At 37.3% G+C, this 21,271-nt stretch overlaps 1 protein-coding gene across 2 annotated transcripts in view; it reads right to left on the bottom strand.

The window, feature by feature from the left end:
* The window catches only part of SPATA7 (spermatogenesis associated 7), a 36,389-nt gene that overhangs the window by 2,758 nt on the left and 12,360 nt on the right, over positions 1–21,271 (bottom strand). Inside the window, exons 4-11 of one of the 2 annotated variants that reach the window (XR_775658.3) lie at positions 18,133–18,180; positions 12,314–12,447; positions 8,881–9,362; positions 7,398–7,464; positions 5,560–5,672; positions 4,621–4,697; positions 3,459–3,509; positions 768–845 (exon numbers count right to left, since the gene is read on the bottom strand). Coding sequence is in view for 1 of the 2 variants with exons in the window: in XM_010588794.3 (XP_010587096.2) it covers positions 768–845; positions 3,459–3,509; positions 5,560–5,672; positions 7,398–7,464; positions 8,881–9,362; positions 12,314–12,447; positions 18,133–18,180 (973 nt within the window). In the remaining variant the exon portion in view is untranslated. The remainder of the gene's footprint in view (positions 1–767; positions 846–3,458; positions 3,510–4,620; positions 4,698–5,559; positions 5,673–7,397; positions 7,465–8,880; positions 9,363–12,313; positions 12,448–18,132; positions 18,181–21,271) is intronic. The other variant, XM_010588794.3, reaches the window with a different exon arrangement.

Raw genomic sequence — 21,271 nt, 5'->3', positions numbered from 1 at the left:
TCCTACTATAAAAAATGCTGCAATGAATAGCTTTATAACATTAAGAGAAAAAATTTTTAAAAATCAGCATAAATATATTATATTTTATTCAAACATTTGAAACCAACTTTTTTAAATGGAAGAAATAAATAGAATCATTGCCAAAAACTTAGGTCTTTTTGATATATCTTTTTATCCAAATAATGAAAAAGTCTGCTTTAATTAAAACAAAAAAAAAGTTTGACGTAGGGAATAGGAAGAATTCATTAGAAATGTCTGCACTTGGCATATTATAACAGAAAGCATACACTGTACATAATAGGGTCCTGTGCCATGTTATATATGTTTATTGTATAAAGTGAGGCCCAGGCCCAACGAATTTTAGATTCACAAATGTTCAAGCCATATACAGGGTCACACAGTTTGCTTAAGATATAAAATACCTGATCTGGCTTTACAAACTTTCCATTTCATTTACAGTGTACAAACCTAGCTTTTATGCAAGTAAGAAGTAAAAGTTTATTTTACTGGTCTGGTATAAACAAGAGCTTTAACAGTATTTAAATGAATAAAATCTCTATTTTTTTTCTATAACTCTCCCAAACTATGGACTTGCCTTAGAATAGGAATTAAACATTCTTTACATTTTGCTATCAATGACAAGAATATGATCACTCCCCTTGATTTTTCACTTCTTAATATGTGTGGAAGTAACTAAAAAATTAACACCATGCCAAGAGTACCTAATACATACTTCACCACCAAACACAATTTAAAAAAAATCTAACCTATTTGAGAAGAAACCAAGTTTCAAAATTTCATCTGTTACATCTTCAATGAAACTCAGATACAATAGTTCTTCTTCACTGTGAAAGCAAGGCAAAATATAGCATAAAATATTCTTTACTTATATCTGAAAACTACAAGAAACATGAGTATCTTAGAAATATCTTTACTGTTACAAATATACTTTTTATCTCCTTATATTAAGAGGAATATTATAAAACAAACATGTCTACCTTCTCAAATTATGCAAGAGTAAATATTAAAATAAGAAAATATTACCTAATAGGGTAAGATTTTATAGACGTTTACAACATGAATAGCAGTTAAAAAAAAAAAAAAAGTAAACAAAATGAGCGACCAAGGCCAAGAAGGCAATCAAATGTGATCCGTCTGAAGCAAACGTTCCTGACAGGTGTTGTGAATTTTACCAGGTCCTGCAAGCAGAGGCCAAGCTCCTCTGAGAGGCACTTTGGGGAGGGAGAAAAATGTCAACAGTGAAATCCTGTTTTGCTCCCAACAGAGCATCTTGTTTTAAGGCTGGGAAACTGATGGAAAAAATTTATTTTCTTTCTCAAAATGTTTGGAGAGAAGGAAAAAAGCTCCAATAGAAAAATTTATGTACGTTAACATAGTGGTAATTTTTAATTACTTGAACACACTTCTGTATTACATTATGTATGGGGCCCTGATGGCACACTGGTTAAAAGCTATGGCTGCTAACCAAAAGGTCAGCAGATCAAATGCACCAGCTGCTCCTTGGAAACTGCCTATGGGGCAGTTCTGCTCTGTCCTGTAGGGTCGCTATGAGTCGGAACCGACTCGATGGCACCTAACAAAAACATGAGATCATTATTTTAGTATCTATTACAAGAAAATTAGTACATTATTATAAGTTTGTATTATCAGAAATTAGTGACTTAGTAGAAAATGTAATAGCAACTACTCAATTACTAAATATAAGGGGAAGAGTTAATAAGCAAGTAAGATAATGGAAGATTAAAATGTCATATAAAAAGTTACACTTTCAATATTCTTTGATGGTTACCAGAGTGGGGAGGGATGGAAGGAGGGAGGGAAAGGAGTTTTTACTCCTAAGATAGTAGATAAGGATTGTTTTAGGTGAAGGGAAAGACAACACACAGTTCAGGTGAGGTCAGCACAACTGGACTAAACTAAAAGCAAAGACGTTTCCTGAATAAACTGAATGCTTTGAAGGCCAGCGTAGCAGGGGCGGGGGTTTGGGGACCATGGTTTCAGGTGACATCTAAGACAATTAGCATAATAAAATCTATTAAGAAAACATTCTGCATCCCACTTTGTAGAGTGGCTTCTGGGGTCTTAAATACCAGCAAGCAGCCATCTAAGATGCATCAATGGGTCTCAACCCACCTGGAGCAAAGGAGAATGAAGAACACCAAAGACACAAGGTAATTATGAGCCCAAGAGAGATAAAGGGCCACATAAACCAGAGACTGCATCATCCTGAGACCAGAAGAACTAGATGGTAGCCGGCTACAACCGATGACTGCCCTGACAGGAGTGCAACGGAGAGCCCCTCAGGGAGCAGGACAGCAGTGGGATGCAGACCCCAAATTCTCATAAAGAGACCAGACTTAATGGTCTGACTGAGACTAGGAGGACCCTGGAGGTCATGATCCCCAGACTTTCTGTTAGCCCAAGACAGGAGCCATTCCCAAAGCCAACTCTTCAGACAGGGATTGGACTGGACTATGGGATAGAAAACGATTCTAGTGAAGAATGAGCTTCTTGGATCAAGTAGACACATGAGACTATGTTGGCATCTCCTGTCTGGAGGGGAGATGAGAGAGCAGAGGGGGTCAGAAGCTGGCCGAATAGACACGAAAATAGAGAGTGGAGGGAAGGAGTGTGCTGTCTCATTAGAGGGAGAGCAATTAGGGCTATACAGCAAGGTGTACAAAAATTTTTGTAGGAGAGACTGAATTGGTTTGTAAACTTTCACTTAAAAAAAAAAGCACCTTAAAAAAAAAAGTTACACTTTCAAACTGATTCCCAGGCTCTAATATTTAAGCAACACATTTGGGAATAAGTAAAACTTTATCAAATAGATGATTTTCTCTGGAAAAAAAAAAATTTCAGCTTAGGTAAAACATTATCACCTAGAAGTATAACATCTGCAGACATCTGGAGAAGTTAGAAACTTCTAGGAAGAGTATTCTGATCTACCAAAAGTCTGTATTTCTTCTTTATTACTTCATTATTTTTACTTGTAAAAGTAAAAGGATAAAACCAAAACCAAACCAGTTGCTGTTGAGTCGATTCCAACTCATGGCGACCCCGCATGTGCAGAGCAGAACTGCACCATCAGGGTTTCAAGGCTGTGACCTTTTGGAAGCAGACTGCCAGGTCTTTATTCCAAGGTGTCTCTGGGTGGGTTCAAAATGTCCACCCAGGGGAATCGATTATAAAAAAAAAAATAGCAGCTATTATTAACATAGGAACAAATTGCAACCAGGGATAAAAATGACACCACTGAAAATTATTTCAGAAAATTTCAGTCATTTTCTCAAATTTTGCAAGTATTAGGTGACTGATACTCCAAAGCTGGCCATAAGCAAAGCTCGTGTTCAATCCTCGCTTATTTAATAACGCTCTATGTGAGTCTTAATTCTTGTTTCCCATTAAGCAAAATGAAGAGGTAAAAATGATCTTACTCAGAGTGAATTTTTCTCCCTGAAGGTTGTAGGGAATACTTGGATATTGTCCTGGAAAGATAAATTAAAATATCTGAGCAAAATAATAGTTGGCATACAATAGTGTTTAGTAGCATTAAATGTTAATAATAATATTTCAGAATTTATTGAGCACTTTCATATCCATGATCTAATTTAATCTTCAAAACAACTTGGTCAGGTATGTTGGATAGGTATTACTTTAGCATGTACTAATGAGCTCACTGTGGGTCAGAGAGACTAAGTAACTTGTCAACGTTTCATGTTAATAAATAGCAAAGATAGATTTTTAAACTAGTTTTGTAATTATAAATTCACAATCCTTTTTTCAAGTACAGCATGGCACTTCCCTAGTATAAACAATGACACTTTGGCTGAGGTTAATATACAAATGGAGTCCCTAAAAAAAAAAAAAAACAAACCCAGTGCCATCGAGTCGATTCTGACTCATAGCAACCCTATAGGACAGAGTAGAACTGCCCCATAGAGTTTCCAAGGACCGCCTGGCAGATCTGAACTGCTGACCCTTTGGTATGGAGTCCCTAGGTAGCACAAATGGTTAAGTGCTTGGCTACTTGCTAAAAGATTGGCGGTTCAAATCCACCCCGAGGCGCCTCAGAAGAAGGGCTTGGTGGTCTACTTCGGAAAAATCACAGCCATTGAAAAACTCTACGGAGCACAGTTCTACTCTGACACACATGGGGTCTCCATGAGTTGGAGTCAAGTTGACGGCAACTGGTTTGGTTTTTTAATACATAAATAATGCTGCAAACAGGTATTTCTCTATGAAAAAATTTTTAGCTGGTCATTATGATAAATTTTGTCATATTTAGTTATGTCACTATTAATCCTAAGCTTTTTATTCAGGTATACTCAATTATAATATTTTACTTTACAGGTAGTCCCCGACTTACGACGGGGTTCCATTCCAAATCCAACGTAAGTCGGTCCTGACTTAAATACCTCTTCATATTTTTTTTTTCTGTTTCATAGCCGGCTATAAGGCAGTGTTTTGAACAGTAAATCATAACATTGAAAATCTGCAAGTGGCCATTTGAAAATGATAACATCAGCAAATTATGCACTGCAACATTATATGTGGTACATATTAAGTATCATTAAGATGTAAAAAAAAAAAACAGACCGTCGTAAGTGCGGTTCCTCTTAACTCGAATACGTTCTAAGTTGAGGACTACCTGTACTTCTTCTAGACAGAAATCACTAGAAGAGACAAACATTCCTTTTTTTAGGACATTCTTTATGTTCATTGAAGACGGGCTCAAGTGTAGTTTATAAATATTAAATTACGAGTATTGAAGCATCATAAATTTCAAGGACAGGGAGGTTAGCAGTGAACTCCCAGGTGATCTGAGCAGGTCAGCTCTCCCTAGTAAAGGCCTGAGGGAGGAGCACAGCCGATGCACCCTGAGGGATTGTGTGAAGTGGACTCCTGGACGGCTGCGTAACATTTCATTCTTGCTCACTTTTTCATCCCTCCTTCTTCCTTTCTGCCACCCCCTTCATCTTATATTCAATCCCTGACATTTGAAATGCATTTGGATAGATGGAACGATTTAAGGGCATCTTTTAGGCTTTCTACTGCCTGCTAATGTATCATTTTTGTTCCGATGCAGTATTCCATAATTATTAAACAAGCACCCCCATACGGCATGGCAAGATCAGCACGAGCGTCCGGTAAATACTCAGAACCACAAATGACGACTCCTCAGGTGGTCAGGTCCTTCAGGGCTGCGTGTGCCGTGGAAGCTGACTAGCATCACTGCCAGAGGACTTGTCTCGGCTGAAAATCCTTTTTCCTATCAGTAGTGATGGTGACTAATGCAAGTTAGTGTCCCTTTTCCTTTATTAATGAATTAGCATAATTAACTCAAACTTTCATTAAGCACCTACTTTGTAAATTTCCTTAGTAAAATTAACAATACCATTGAATTGTATGACACCAAAATGGATTATTATAGCATGTAATTAAAATAGTACTTATGTTGCAAACACTATGTGTCTGTTTTACAGGAAAGCAATTAGATAAAGACAGTTGACATGATTTCTCCTGTAAGGTGTTTACCTGGGTGCGGAACGTTGAAGAACGCCCTCTTTAATCTCATCCCACGTTAAGCCATACTTTTGTGAAGGTAAAGGTGTTTTTTCTCTGGTACCATGTGTTAAACAGCTAGGTGCCTGGGATGCAGTAAGAATAAATCTTTATTTACTTTAGACATATGAAAGCAGAAATAAAACAAAGCATAGCAAATTGCAAAAGAGAGAATGGAGATTTCCAGTAGTTACAAGTGACTGATTTATTATGATAAAGGAATGTTTTAGAATATTTTCTTCCATCCAATCAGTACTTTTTTGTCTTTTGCTTGTTTAAAGTAAAACAAAACAAGGTCTTATTTCTTGTATTTTAATGAAGACATTTTAAATGTCATTAAGAAATCACCACAAATAAACATATAAAGAGAAAATGGAGCAAATTTGAAAATTTTAAGTACAATTGAGAAAAAAAAAACCTCATTATTCAGAAATTCAAATAGCCCATCTGTTTCAAAGGCCAGCATGTCAAATACGTAGCAGCAGTGGTAGCAGTGGCAATATTAACGGTAATATTAACACACAAAAATAACGGCAACTTACTTTTATATATGCCTTACTATGGGTATGTGGCACATACTGGGCCAAGCATTTACACATTTTCAGATTTAATCTTTACAGTGCTCATCTCTATATAGTGCTCCACAGTTTAATAAAAGTGCTGTTAAAATGTGGGTACAATGCAGTGAATACTAGCTTCCTCACGTCAATTGCCAGTGGGATCTATTGCTGGTTATTGGCTACGGGGACACACCATGTTCTTGCAGAGTTATGAATAAACATTTGGAGCACACGTAATAAAAACGAACTTCTGCTTTAGTTTATTATCTGTAGAGCTAACTTCCTATATCTCAAGCTAGTAATAGCCATCATTTATCAAACACATACCATGCCAGGCACTTTACTGACATCATTTATTCTCCCCAGCAATCTCATAAGGCAACTGCAGGTTTTCTGGATCAGGAAACTCAGGTCTCAGAGGATAAGTGAGTTGTCCTTGAGCCTTAAGTGGCAGGGCCCTATGTCAAACAGCCATTAGTGGCTGAGATGTAAACCTATAATCTGCTTGTTTTCACAAGGGGAGAAGGAAGTTGAGTGGAAATATGTTTTATTCTTCTATCCCTTAGTCTGTGTTTTAAATTTTAATAAACAAATTATTTTTACAAACAGTAAACTTATCTTAGAATACAAGTGGATGATTGACACCCTCCCAAAATAAAAAAAATCACTTTGCCTCAAAACCAAACTTAAAGCTGTAATATTTTACAAGAAATGATTGCTAAGCCTTCAAAATATAAACATGATAAAAAGCTTAATTGTCTAGGAAAAAGTAAAAGCAAACATAAGAGAATGATATCCATCTATTCTTATAAAATGGGTAACTTCCAATAATATAATCAGTGGCAATTCTTAAAAAAAAAAAAAAAAAAAAACGCAGGTATAAAAACTCAAATAGCTTCTTGCCCAGCTTTGCTGGCTCCTTTATTCAAGTCTGCATCTTTGAAAACATTAAGGTATTTCATTCATCTATCCTGCCAATCAAGTAACCATCTGGAAAAGATGCTAATAACAAATGATTTCCCAACTTGGGCAGGCTCCATCTGGCCATTCACAGAGAGCTATAACCATTTGTAAATAGGCAACCTTCTGCATTCTGGCAACAGCATATGCAACAAGTGTCACCAAGAGATTATACTCATAGTCCTCACAATTATACAAAAACACCAGCTCCAAATAGCTATACATATTTTTTTTAAGTTAAAGCATCCGCAATTCAAATGTGGCGACCTGAAAATATCTCATTTTTATTACCTGCTGTATGTTCACTTCTGAATCTGTCAAATTCTCAGTCTCAGCTGTCTCAAAATCAGAGTTAAAGCTGTAGTGTTTTAAAAGAAATGACTATAAGCCTTCAAAATATAAACATTGTGATAACAAGCTTTACTGTCTAGAAAAAAACTCAAACAAGAGAATGAGGCTGATATGTTCTCACAAAATGTGTCATTCCCAATAATATCATCATGAAATAGCTATGGCTTGGGTTATGTATGCTTCTTTTTCCTTTGCTGAACACCAGCTAGATATCAGCTGGGCAGAACAGGAGTAATACACAAAACAAAAACCCGTTGCTGTCGCTAATATAGGAGAAGATGGGAAGTATTTCTTTCACGAGCAATCGTAACTATAATCAGACAGGATATACTTGCTTTCCTCATCTCTCCCCAACTTCACAAGCTCTATAGTAGATTCAATTGTTTAATCTTTGGCTAAATATCTACAAACACAGACATTAAAAAAAAAAATAGGCTAATATTCTTTTCTTGGGTATAGATATCTATACCCTTTTTTTTTACTTTCTAAAATAGTACTAGATAAATACTTGTTCACATAACACTAGGAAAAAAATCACAAATCAGCTAACACTTAATACTTTACAAGATTTGTTTGCTTCTTCATTCATTTGGCAAACTCTTAGGAAGATGTGTTGTGTGCTAGGCACTAACTATTGTGGAAACCCTGGTGGCTTAGTGGGTAAGTGCTATGGCTGCTAACCAAAAGGCTGGCAGTTCAAATCCACCAGGTGCTCCTTGGAAACTCTATGGGGCAGTTCTACTCTGTCCTATAGGATCGCTATGAGTTGGAATCTACTTGATGGCAATGGGCTTTTTTTTTTTTTTTTAGGCACATTGTATATGAAAACATTATTGAGGTAAATTATTATACTTAATGTCTAGAAATTATCCCAACTGTCTAAATTATTCTTGGGGAGTTCCTGCTATACAAGACTAGGACTGAATATTTACAGGAAAGGGGGAGCAGGAGTAGTTGGTTAAACAATTGTTTTTTCCCTCTATAGCTCATTGTTTTGCTATTTTTAACATGAATTAATAGATATGTTTACCCAAATGCTGTCTGATGAGGTATTTTAAGGATATCCTGAAAATAATGCATAAAATTTGAACAAGGTCTCCATGTTTGAAACAATAAATTAAGTAACATCATTACAGGTCAGAATTGACCCGACGGCAACGTTTTTTTTTTTTTTTTCAACATTTATGTCTATAAGGAGCCTGACAAGTTTAATAGCTAACTTTTCTATATTTTTTCAACAATTACTCGTCCAGTTTTAATGATACATGCAAAATGAAAGTCACCTTATTAACCTTATTCTAATCAAAAGGACACTACCAGATGTTAAGTGTGGGGCTTGAGGTGCATGATATAAAATAAGGAATGCTAATTTCATTTCTACAATATCTGAAAGGGTTTACTACTGGCTGTTGATGAGTCATACCTGCTTACTTCAGTCTGGGTTTCAGCTTCTATCCGCTGAGCCTTTTTTCTTCTGGCAGGTGTATAGTATCGGTACTGTGACAGGAAAGATTTTGCATCTGTTTTTAAAGTGCGTGGAGTGAATGGCAATTCTTTGTTAGAAAAGAGTTCAGAATGTTTATCCAAAAGATCCCCAGTGGGTGCTTTTGAAATAACCAGCTGAAACCGGTGGGGACTGGGGCATGCGCTCCTGGGCCCTGCGCTCCTGGGCCCTCTGCTGTAAGGCCTTGCAGAGCTCAGTTTCCTCGGCCGGGAAACCGTGTGACCCATACTGGTGAGGGAGGAACTGGAGTTCTCCTCAGTACCACTCGTGAGGACTTTATCGGTTTTACATGGGCCAAGGAGTAGTCTCTCTGAAGAAGGTACTCGTGACCTTGCAAAGGAAGGAAATTCCCTTATTCCTTCTGTTAACACATCAGCCTCATCCTGTGGTTCACCTGCAGGCTAAGAACATTTGGGTTGACAGTCAATTGCATTTACAAATTCATATCCAGTTATCTGCAGTTTCTTCACTTAGATAAATTAGTAGTTAGGTTAGCTGACTTGTTCACTACCAGGAAAGCAGTTAAAATCAATTTAAGATTCTTGGTGCCGTAAAAAATCTAAAAATATAGCATTTTCAAATGAGTTTTTAAAATAGATAGTATGATGCAATGGTGAAGAGCCTGAGTTTGAATCTGTCAGATCCTGTGCCTCAGTTTCTTCATCTATAAAATGGTAGTAATTGTAGCGTCTCCCAGAAGTCAGTGTGAGGATTCAATGAGTTAATACATTTGACAGTTAAATAGGTGTGACAGTATCTTGTACATAGTAAGCACTCCATAGCAGTGAAAGAAGTTATTTTTATCATCCCTTTTTTACTCTATACAGTGGCAACAGAGTACCTATCATATAAATTACCATGTAAATAAAATTACTGAAATTATTTAAAACTAAAATAAAAATGTTTCTATATTTCACATTATTGTTTTAAAGGGAAAAACTATCAATCATGCTTAATTTACAAACTCTATAAATAAAAATAAGCAAAGGAAATCCATTTTTTAAAGATAGTTTTATCAAATGACTAGAAGTTGCAATAAGATTTTGTACTTGTGAGTGGACTCAATTATAAGTTGAATGGGCAGGCTGGACAGACCAAATGATTCTTTAGCACATCCATATTTACAATTAATTCCTCATATGCAATGAAATGGAAATCAAAGCTGGGTCTGTTTTCTTCACTAGAGTCAGTGCTGGCAATTTTCAAAATAAAGAGTTTCTGATATATGATCTCATGTATGTAAATTGCTAATATGTTTAGAAGCTAAAGCTAGCATTTTCTTTTTAAAGGTAAATTATAGTAAACATTCTAAAGCCACCTAATTTGCAAAATAAATACACTGCCAAAAATAATAATTTTAAGACAATTTGCATGTGCCTAAAATGTTTATCATCAAGGCTTAGCAAAACTCTTAGCAAATTGCAAGTTACTGTGACTTCTAAATGGAGTCAATAAGAACATGTATAAATGAACTTGCAGTGTGACTACTTTTGCGTGTGGCCATGGGCTTGTAACTCTACCCAGGTGATCGTGTGATAGGGTAATTGTGGCTTACCAAGGAGACTGGTCAGTTTTCCTTAAAGAGAGCCAATTTCAGAGTAGAAGAGAGGAGCCCACCACCATCAAGGAAGGAGATACCTAGCAGCAGAGACCTGGCAGCAGGAGACAGTGTGGTGGGCTTCCTGGCCCATGGAGAAAGAAAGCTGAGTACCTTTGGGCAGAGACTCAGAGCCAGAGAGAGGCTATCCTGATGGAAGAGCTGTATCCTAAGTGTTCTTGAGCTTGAATTTTAACTGTTAACTTCCCTAATAAACCCATAATTGTGAGTATGGTCTGTGAGTTCTGTGTGGCCATTGCAATGAATTACTGAACCCAGTAAAGAGCACTGTGGGAGGGATGGTTGGTGTCAGAATTGGTAGAGATGGCAGAGAGAGAAGGCTTGCCTGGCCTCTGCCTCATAGGAATCAGCCTTGGGCTGTTGATCTTGGCTCTCTTCCCCCTTGTGGCGTTGGAGGAGGTCAGACACCTCCCCCATGCCATTCTTACAGAACTACTTTATGAAGGCCAAAGTTATAGGGCTGCAGTGGCTAATAGAAAAATTAAAACATCTTATATTTACAGACTTAATTATGTATTTTACTTTCAACAAATTCCATTCTTATCTAAAGATAAAATTATCAAATTACATTAAAAATGCTGTATAATAGAAAATATTTTGAATTTTCAGTTAAAAAGTACAATCACTAAAAATGAAAATATACACGTGAGTCAAATATTGATAAACCGATTCCTAAATGGCACAGTACAGTATGGAGTACAGCAGGTTTATTCTAAAGGAACTGGCTTTATGCCTGGTCCTTTTATCTCTATAGTAGCGCTAGGGACTCTCATATTCACAGGTTCACTGATGACAGGGCTGTTGTGAGGCTTAGGCTGTATGTGTGTGTGTTTAAAGCATTACTCAAAGGTGAGGTATTATAGTACGAAGTGTTCATTGGGATTAAAAATACCAAGCTAAAGAAACCCCAAAAATTGTTTTCATGAAACTCTTAGCTCCTCAGTCTTTAATAATTAAGCCTTAAGAAATAGAAGAATATCAATCTAAAATTTAGTGGAAAATGTTCTACTATTAACTTAGTCTGCGGTAGAGACTTCAGTACAGAAACCCTCCTTATCTTTAGCCTAAAAGAAAATCTAACCTTTATGGTATAAGCATAAATAATAACATTCACAGCACTAACTGTAATGTATCTCCTGCTGGATTAGATCTGCTGGTTCCATTTTCAGTTAAGCATCTCAATAAGAACAAATCGAAGTTCGTTTTTGTTATTAAAACCCAGCATTCTTTTCCTCAAAAGACACTGTCCTTTTCTATCCGTAAGTGGCTGAAACGAGAGCTGAGAATGAAGCCCGGAAAGCTACAAGTAGCTTACAGGGGCAAGAGCTCAACAACTGAAGAATGGACACAGAAGCAGACATAATTTCATGGCACTTCACATTGTCATCTGTATAAGGTTACACTTCATGATTTCAAACTTACAAGTTTATGCTTCACATTCACTTTTCATCCCACCACCACTGAAAACACACTGTGACAACATTCTCAGGCCAAAAAAGACTCCCCATGGGAAAGAGAGGGGGGTATATTACAAGACACTATGTGTTGTGTGCTGCCATGGAGCTGGCTCCCATTTGTGTCGACAGGCCCAGGTAAAATTCCCTCTGTGTTAAAACACAAATTTAGAACTTTTCTGACAAAAAATAAGGTAGATGGTCACCAAAAAGTCAGATTGTACCACTAATGAAGTATCTTAGAAATATTTGCTTGTAAAAGGTAAAAATACTATCTTACCTTTTGCAGCGTGCTTAATATTGACCTGGAATTATTTTTAGAATTGGCCTGCCTTATGGTTTTAGCTAACCTCAACTCCTTTTCACATCGTGCTAATTCCCTTTTGAGTTTCTCTCTTCGTTGTTGGTCTGCATCTAAGGGGGAAAAACAAATCTCTAAATATCATCTAAAATATAGAACAAAAGAGAAAATTTAATTTTTTTGGTCTTATAGAACTAGTAAAAGGCACATTTTTTTCTTGCTAAAAAATGTTTACACTATCGATATGTAAATTTAAAAATCCACAGACCTTTCTCTATACAGACAAGGAGCCTCTGAGTGGTGCAAATGTTTAACATGCTCAGCTGCTGTGATGGTTAAGGTTGTGTGTCAGTTTGGCTGGGCCATGATTCACAGTGGTTTGGCAGTTATGATGTAGTTTGGGAACTATGCAATTATGTAATCACCTCCATAATGAGATCTGATATAACGCATAATGCTATGAGCAGCCAATCAGTTGAAAGGGCATTTCTTGGAGGTGTGGCTGCATCCCATATAGGTGGATTTTCTGGCAAAGCGCAAGGGCTTTTGCTCACTCTGGATCCTGCAGCTGGCTCCTGTTCATCTGACCTCCAGTTGTTGGGACTTAAGCTAGCAGCTTACCTGTCAATCTTGGGATTCATTGGCCTCTGCAGCCTGCGAGCCAGAGACCTGCTGTCTGACCTGCCAACCTTGTGTTTGTGTCTCTAGGGAACCCAGCCTGAGGCAGCTGCTAACCAAAAGGCGGGAGGTTTGAGTCCACCCAGAGGTGGCTTGGAAGAAAGGCCTGATGATCTAACTCTGAAAAATCAGCCAGTGAAAACCCTATGGAGCACACTGCTACTCTGACACACATGGGATAGATGATAATTGTCCTTTTGGTTGACAGGCCCTAAGTCTTAGGAGTCATTCTTGACTCACTCCTCTTTTTCTCTTACACCCTATCTACATTTGATCCATGAGTAAATGCTGTCGACACCCTTTAAAATGTATCCAGAACCCAACTATTTCACATTCCCTCCACTGCAGCCATTTTTTCTCACCTAGATCACTGTCTCCTACCTGGTCGTCCTGTTTCTACCATTAGCCTTTCAAGACTATTCCCAATACAGTAGCCAGAGAGATACTTTTAAAAGTTAAATTAACTCACGTTACTCCTTGACTCAAAACCTTCCAAGGGCTTCCAATTTCATTCAGAGTAAAGGCCAAACTCCTTGCAGCGGCCACATCCCTACATGACTAGCATCTCTCTGCCCCATCACAATGATCTCATCTCTTATCACTCTCCAGCTGTCTCACTGCATGCCAGCTAGATAGCCCTCATGGACCTCACCAGATGAGATACACAGGAATCAAATCGACTACATTTGTGGAAAGAGAGAATGGAGAAGTTCGGTACCATCAGTCAGACCAAGGCCAGGGGCCAACTGTGGAATAGACCCTCAATTGCTCCTATGCAAGTTCAAGTTGAAGCTGAAGAAAATTAAAGCAAGTACATGAGCGCCAAAGTACGGACCTTGAGTATATTCCGTCTGAATTTAGAGACCATCTCAAGAATAGATTTGCTGCATTGAACACTAATGACTGAAGCCCAGGCAAGCTGTGGAATGACATCAACGATATGAAGAAAGCAAGAGGTCGTTAAAAAGACAGGAAGGAAAGAAAAGGCCAAAATGGATGTCAGAAGAGATTCTGAAACTTGCTTTTGAATGTAGAATAGCTAAAGCAAAAGGATGAAGTATAAGAGTTGAACAGAAGATCTCAAAGGGCGGCTCAAGAAGACAAACAAAGTATTATAATGAAATGTGCAGAGACCTGGAGATATAATACCGAAAAAGAAGAACGTACTTGGCATTTCTCAAGCTGAAAGAACTGAAGAAAAAAATTCAAGCCTCAAGTTGCAATACTGAAGGATTCTACAGGAAAATATTAAACAACATAGGAAACATCAAAAGATGGAAGGAATACACAGCCTTACTGTACCAAAAGGAACTGGTCGACATTCAACCATTTCAGGAGGTAGCATATGATCAAGAACTGGCGATACTGAAGAAAGAAGTCCGAGCTGCACTGAATACCAATTGAGATGTTTCAACAAACAGATGCGGCACTGAGGTGCTCACTTGTCTATGCCAACAAATTTGGAAGACAGCCTTCCTGGCCAACTGACTGGAAGAGATCCATATTTGTACTCATTCCACAGAAAGGTGATCCAACAAATGTGGAAATTATCGAAACTATCATTAATATCTAACAGCCTGGCTGCTAACCCAAAGATCGGCAGTTCAAAGCCACCAGCTGCTCCTTGGAAACCCTATGGTGCAGTTCTCTCTGACTATAGGATTGCTATGTGTCAGAATCGACTTGACAGCAATGGGTTTTGATTTTGCTTTCCGGATCATTAATATCAGACACAAGTAAAATTCTGCTGAAGATCATTCAAAAGCAGTTGCAGCAGTACATTTACAGGGAACTGCCAGAAATTCAAGCCAATTCAGAAGAGAACGTGGAACCAGGGATATCATTGCTAATGTCAGACGGATCTTGGTTGAAAGCAGAGAATACCAGAAAGATATTTACCTGTGTTTCACTGACTATGCAAAGGCATTCAACTGTACGGATCATAATGAATTACGGACAACGCTGCGAAAAATAGGAATTCCAGAACACTTAATTGTGCTCATGAGGAATCTGTAGGTAGATCAAGAGGTTGTCGTTTGAACAGAACGAGGGGATACCACATGGTTTAAAGCCAGGAAAGATGTGTGTCAGGGTTGTATCCTTTCACCATACTTTATTCAATCTGGGATTCAATCTGTATGCTGAGCAAATAATTTGAGAAGCTGGACTATATGAAGAACATGGCGTTAGGACTGGAGAAAGACTCATTAACAACTTGCAATATGTAGATAATATAGCCTTGTTTGCTGAAAGTGAAGAGGACCTGAAGCCCTTACTGATGAAGATCAAAGACCAGAGCCTTTGGTACAGATTGCACCTCAACATTTAAAAAAAACAAAAATCCTAACAACTGGACCAATAAGCAACTTCATGATAAACAGAGAAAAGATGGAGTTGTCAAGAATTTCATTTTACTTGGATCCACAATCAATGCCCGTGGAAGCGGCAGTCAAGAAACGCAAACAACGTATTGCATTGGATATATCTGTTGAAAAAGACTTCGTTAAAGTGTTCAAAAGCAAAGATGTCACCTTGAGGACTAAGTGGTCCCTGACCCAAGCCATGGTGCTTTCAATTGCCTAATATGCATTCAAAAGCTGGATAATGAATAAGGAAAACCGAAGAAGAACTGATATCTTTGAATTAGGGTGCTGGCGATGAATATAGGCTATACCATGGACTGCCAGAAGAACGAACAAATCTGTCTTGGAAGAAGTACAGCCAGAATGCTCCTGAGAAGCAAGGATACGAGACTTATCTCACATACTTTGGACTTGTTACCAGGAGGGAACAGTCCCTAGAGAAGGACATCATGCTTGGTAAAGTAGAGGATCAGTGAAAAAGAGGAAAACACTCATTGAGATGGACTGAAACAGTAGCTCCAACAATGGGCTCAAACATAGTAATGACTGTGAAAATGGTGCAGCACCAGGCAGTGTTTTGTTCTGTTGTCACTATGAGTTGGAACGCACTGAACGGCACCTAATACAACATACAGCCCTCCTTGGTGTGCCTTGAATATACCAATCATGATGCCACCTCAAGGCTTTTGAACTTGCTGTTTCCTTTTCCTGGATTGCTCTGCCCCCAGACATACACATGCCTCCCCTAAATTCTTTCAGTCTCTGCTCAATTGTCACCTCATCAGTGAGGACTTTTCCTCCTATTTCCTGCTTCACATTTTCCCATAGCATTTATCACTATGTGACATATTCTACATTTACTTGTTTGTATTTGCTTATTGTTTGTTTCCTCCAACTAGAATGTAAGCTCTATAAAAGCAGGTACTTTCTTTCATTCATCTTTTCAGTTCCAGTCCTTGAAACAATATCTAACACGTAGTATTGGAACAGTACCTAGCACATAGTCAGTGCCCAATAAACATTTGTTGAATTAACTAATGAGTGAATTCTAGTGAAGTAAACAAAGTATTATGCAAAATGCCTGGTTGTTCTAAATTGGTGAATGCGGATTTTAAATCCAAGAGTTTGGTTGAGCAAGAGGATTAATACATTTAGGCTATTTATTACACAATCTTTTTATTACACACACACACACACACACACACGAAAGACAAATCTTATATATCTATTATTCAGGAAATTAATACCAGCATGAAAATTTAGCAAAGCTCTCTCATTTAGAGGTGACCACTATTAAAGAGGACTATTTGATCTAAAGATGATCAGTGAAAATCATCTTAATTCGAATGATTTGAATTTTTAAAAACCATAAATATTGAACAAACCAGTTTTTCATTCTTTTTTAATAAAAGTTACTAATACGATACAGAAAAATAAAACATACAGCAGCACAGAAATTCAAAATCTAGAAGCGATCTTAGAGATCACTGCTTTTCATTTTACAAAAGGTGGTAAGAGGTAAAATGGCTTGCCCATGTAGTTAGTGTGCTGTGGTCTTGGAAAATATACACTCAAGCTCTAGAATGCCTTTACTGTGCCTATCAAACGATACGAATCCCTAGAGTCCTTCAAAGATGTAAGAGCCTATATTAGGGCTTGTTACAAACATAAAGGGCACAAAACAGGGAAATATAAAGTGCCAAGCACAGGGCCTGATAAAGACTCTGCTCACTGAATGGCAGCTGGTGGCTAATGGCTCAGCTTAGCTCTCTCTTTCCCACTAAGAAGATATACAAGAAGAGATGGGCCCAGCAACAGAGGGGCATTTCCCTATCTATGTCCTCATTCATTACTTACCATGGACTACCGTGGGTTAATATTTATTTTTTAACGTAGACATCCTCTCTCAATTAGATAACTACTAAGTTTAAATAGTAACTTAAGAAAACACTAAACTTACAATACATTGATTTTTTTGATTCCTGATAAGACAACCATGGAAACCCTGGTGGTGAAGTGCTACAGCTGCTAACCGAAAGGTCAGCAGTTCGAATTCACCAGGTGCTCCCTGGAAACTCTATGGAGCCGTTCTACTCTGTCCTATAGGGTTGCTACGGTTGGAATCGACTCGACGGCAACAGGTGTTTTTTTTTTTAATTAGACAACCACGGGCTGTGATATCTATCTTCTTGAGCTATTATTAAAGTCTGCATTTCTTGACCTGAACTCAAACACAAATACCTTAAATGGTATCCTTCAGAAAATTTTTAAATAGGAATTTCGAATTTTGTGTTCTGATTACTTCCTCAGTACAGATTTCTAAAAAGGGAAATACTGGGTAGTCAGGGGTAGTTATTTCATACATTTCAGGATTCTATATTACTACAAGTCAATATGGCTTTTTAGATGTATATAACTACTGTGTTTAACAGTTAGGCTATTAGGATATAAATGGTAGACAACATTTATCTGGAGAAAAGTGCCAGTTATGATATTTTTAATAAACCATGCAGTTACCTTGACAATAAGCCAAGAGCAGTGAAAATCGTAGACTTTTAGAGTTTAAACCTTGGCAAGTCTTTTTGTACAACCTATGTTTTTATATATACAAAGTCATACAAAAGTTTGGGAGCAAAATCTGGGCTAGACTCTAAGACCCTAACTTAGAAATATAATACAAGCTTCCTTTATATATGGACAATATAAAAAAGTTAGAAAATGTTTTCTCAAAAGGCAGTAGGTCAAAAAGTTACTTACATTTGATGCTGGTACTTATGCTTACTGGAACTGAGCAGTCTACTGCAGCTGAAAAAAGAAAAATTAGCTGTCTAATAATATTCTTAATATTTGTAATTGATAATAAGTATCAAATGTGGAAATCACAAAGAGTTCCAGGTTTGCATTTCTTTGTTTGGTTTTTATTATACTTCTAGAGATGAAAAATACATTTGTGATAAAAAGCACACTGGTTGGGATTAATAGATGCTGTGGAAGAAAATATTAGTGAACTTGAAAACACAGCAATAGAAACTATTCAAAAAGAAACAGAGTAAAAAGAGACCAAAAAAAAGAACAAACAGAATCACTGATCTAACATAGCTGTATCATGCATCTTAACATATTTGTAATTGGAATCACACAACAGTTTTCAAAAAAAGAGAGACTTAAACTACCTGATCTTAAGGCTTTCTGTAATGTTATTAAGACAGTGTATTATTGGCATAAAAACAGGCGTATATATCAATGGAACTGAACACTAAGTCCAGAAATAGACCAAACATATGGTCAATTGATTTTTAAAAGGTGCCAAGGCAGTTCAGGAGGAAAATGATAATCAACTGAACAGATGATAATGGAATATTTGGATATCCACAGGCAAGAAATACATGATTTTTCTATCATACCATATACAAAAACTAACTCAAAATGGATCATAAACTGAAAATTAGGAGCTAAAACTATAAAACCTCTAGAAGAAAATATACAAGAAAATCTTTAGTGACCTAGGGTTAGGCAAAGATTTCTTTTTCCTAAATTTTATTTATTTTGTTGTTGTTGAGAATATACACAGAAAAACATACACCAATTCAACCATTTCTACCTGTACCATTTAGTGACACTGATTATATTCTTTGAGTTGTGCAACCATTCTCACCTTCCTTCCTCATTAACATAAACTCACTGCCCTCTAAGGTTCCCATCAAATCTTTCAAGTTACTGTTGTCAATCTGATGGCATATTAATCGTTCTTAAAATAACATAATTCTCAAGGAAGACACTTTTTACTAAAAACAAAAAAAACCAAACCTGTTGTCATGGAGTCAATTCCAACTCAAGGAAGACATTTTTTTACTAGTTAAGAGAAATTATTATTTGGGTTTAAGAAGACTTTAAGGATATTTTTGGTTAAAGGTTTAAGGATCATCTGAGGGCAATAGTTTCAGGGGCTCACCCACCCTTCATGGGCTCCAGAAAGTCTGGAGTCCATGAGAATTTGAAATTCTGTTATGTACTTTCTCCCTTTTGATCAGGATTCTTCTATGGAATGTTTGATTAAAATGTCCAGTAATGGTAGCCAGGCACCATCCAGTTCTTCTGGTCTCATGGCAAAGGACGCAGTTGTTTATGAAGGCAATTAGTGACACATTCCATATCCTCCTCCTAATCTGGACTCTCCTTCCTTTGTTGTTCCAGGTAAATACAGACCAACTGTGCCTTGGATGGCCGCTAGGCATAGATTTCTCAAACAGGATTAAAAAAGCACAAAATGTGAAAAAACTGAAAAGCTAAATTTTATTTCCTATGATTTCCACGGAAACCCTGGTGGCATAGTGGTTAAGTGCTATGGCTGCTAACCAAAGGGTCAGCAGTTCGAATCTGCCAGGCACTCCTTGGAAACTCTATGGGGCAGTTCTACTCTGTCCTATAGGGTCGCTATGAGTCGGAATCGACTCGACGGCACTGGGTTTGGTTTTTGGTTTATGATTTCCACGTCTCACAAAATATTTTTCTTTTGGTTTTTCAATCCTTTTACATATATAAATGACCGAATATTTTAAAACTTAAGCTCTTCAAATGAGAAAATAAATTTTTAAATAGATATTACTGAAAAACCGGTAAAGTTCAAATAAGGTCTGTAGTTAATAGTACTGTATCAATATTAATGTCCTGGCGCTCCCTGGAAACCCTGTGGGGCAGTTCTACTACTCTGTCCTTTAGGGTCGCTGTGAGTCGGAATTGACAGCAATGGGTTTGGTGCTGGTTTTGGTAACTGTATATAAGATTTTACCATTAGAGGAAGATAAGTGAAGGGTGGAAACCCTGGTGGTGCAGTGGTTAAATGCTACAGCTGCTAACCAAGAGGTCAGCAGTTTGAGTCCGCCAGGAGCTCCTTGGAAACTCTATGGGGCAGTTCTACTCTGTCCTATAGGGTCGCTATGAGTCAGAATTGACTCGATGGCAGTAGGTTTTTTTTTGGTTAGGTGAAGGGTATTCGCTAACTCTTTACTATTTCTGCAACTTCTCTGTAAGTCTATGATTATTTCAAAATAAAAAGTAAAAAAAAAAAAAAATGAAAAGAAAAGTCATAGACTGAGAAAATATTTACAAAACATATATCTAATATAGGACATGTACGTAACATATAACTCTCACAAATCTATACCAAGAAGACAAATAATCCATTTAAAAATATGAGCAAAAGATCTGAACAGACACTTCACCAAAGAAGATATACACATAGCAAACAAGCACAAGAAAAGTGCTCGACGTTAGCAGCCATCAAGGAAATGCAAACTAAAACCATGAGATGGTACTACATATCCACTATCCACTAGCATGGCTACAATAAGACTGCCAGTACCAAGTGTTGATGAGTACGTAGAGGTGACAGAAATGCAAAATGGTATGGGAAACAGTTTGGCAGTTTCTTATGAAGTTAAACATATACTTATCATAAAAACAAAAACAAAAAAAAACCCAGTTACCTTCGAGTCGACTCAGACTCATGATGACCCTACGTGTGCCATATTACCCTGCAATTCCACTCCTAGTTATTTACCCAAGTGACATGGAAACATACGTCCAAGGAGTACATGTAAATGTTTATAGCAGCTTTATTGATAAGAGCCGAAAGTGAGTGAAAACAATCCAAATGTCTACAAACTGGGGAACGGATAAACAATTTGTTGTATACCTGTTGAAAGGAATACTACTGAGCAATAAGAAGAAATACTGATCCACCTCAACAAACATGGATTAATCTCAAAAACATTACGCTAATTCAAAGAAGCAAGACCCAAAAGGATACATATTATGTGAGTCCAGCTATACGGAATTCTAGAAAAGGCAAAACTACAGTGATAAAAAGATCAGTGGCTGCCAGGGGCTGGCGGGA

Source organism: Loxodonta africana, chromosome 10 (assembly GCF_030014295.1).
Source record: "Loxodonta africana isolate mLoxAfr1 chromosome 10, mLoxAfr1.hap2, whole genome shotgun sequence".
Classification (NCBI taxonomy): domain Eukaryota; kingdom Metazoa; phylum Chordata; class Mammalia; order Proboscidea; family Elephantidae; genus Loxodonta; species Loxodonta africana.
The sequence above is the reverse complement of the archived record's forward strand: the minus strand, read 5'-3'. Positions and strand labels throughout refer to the sequence as shown.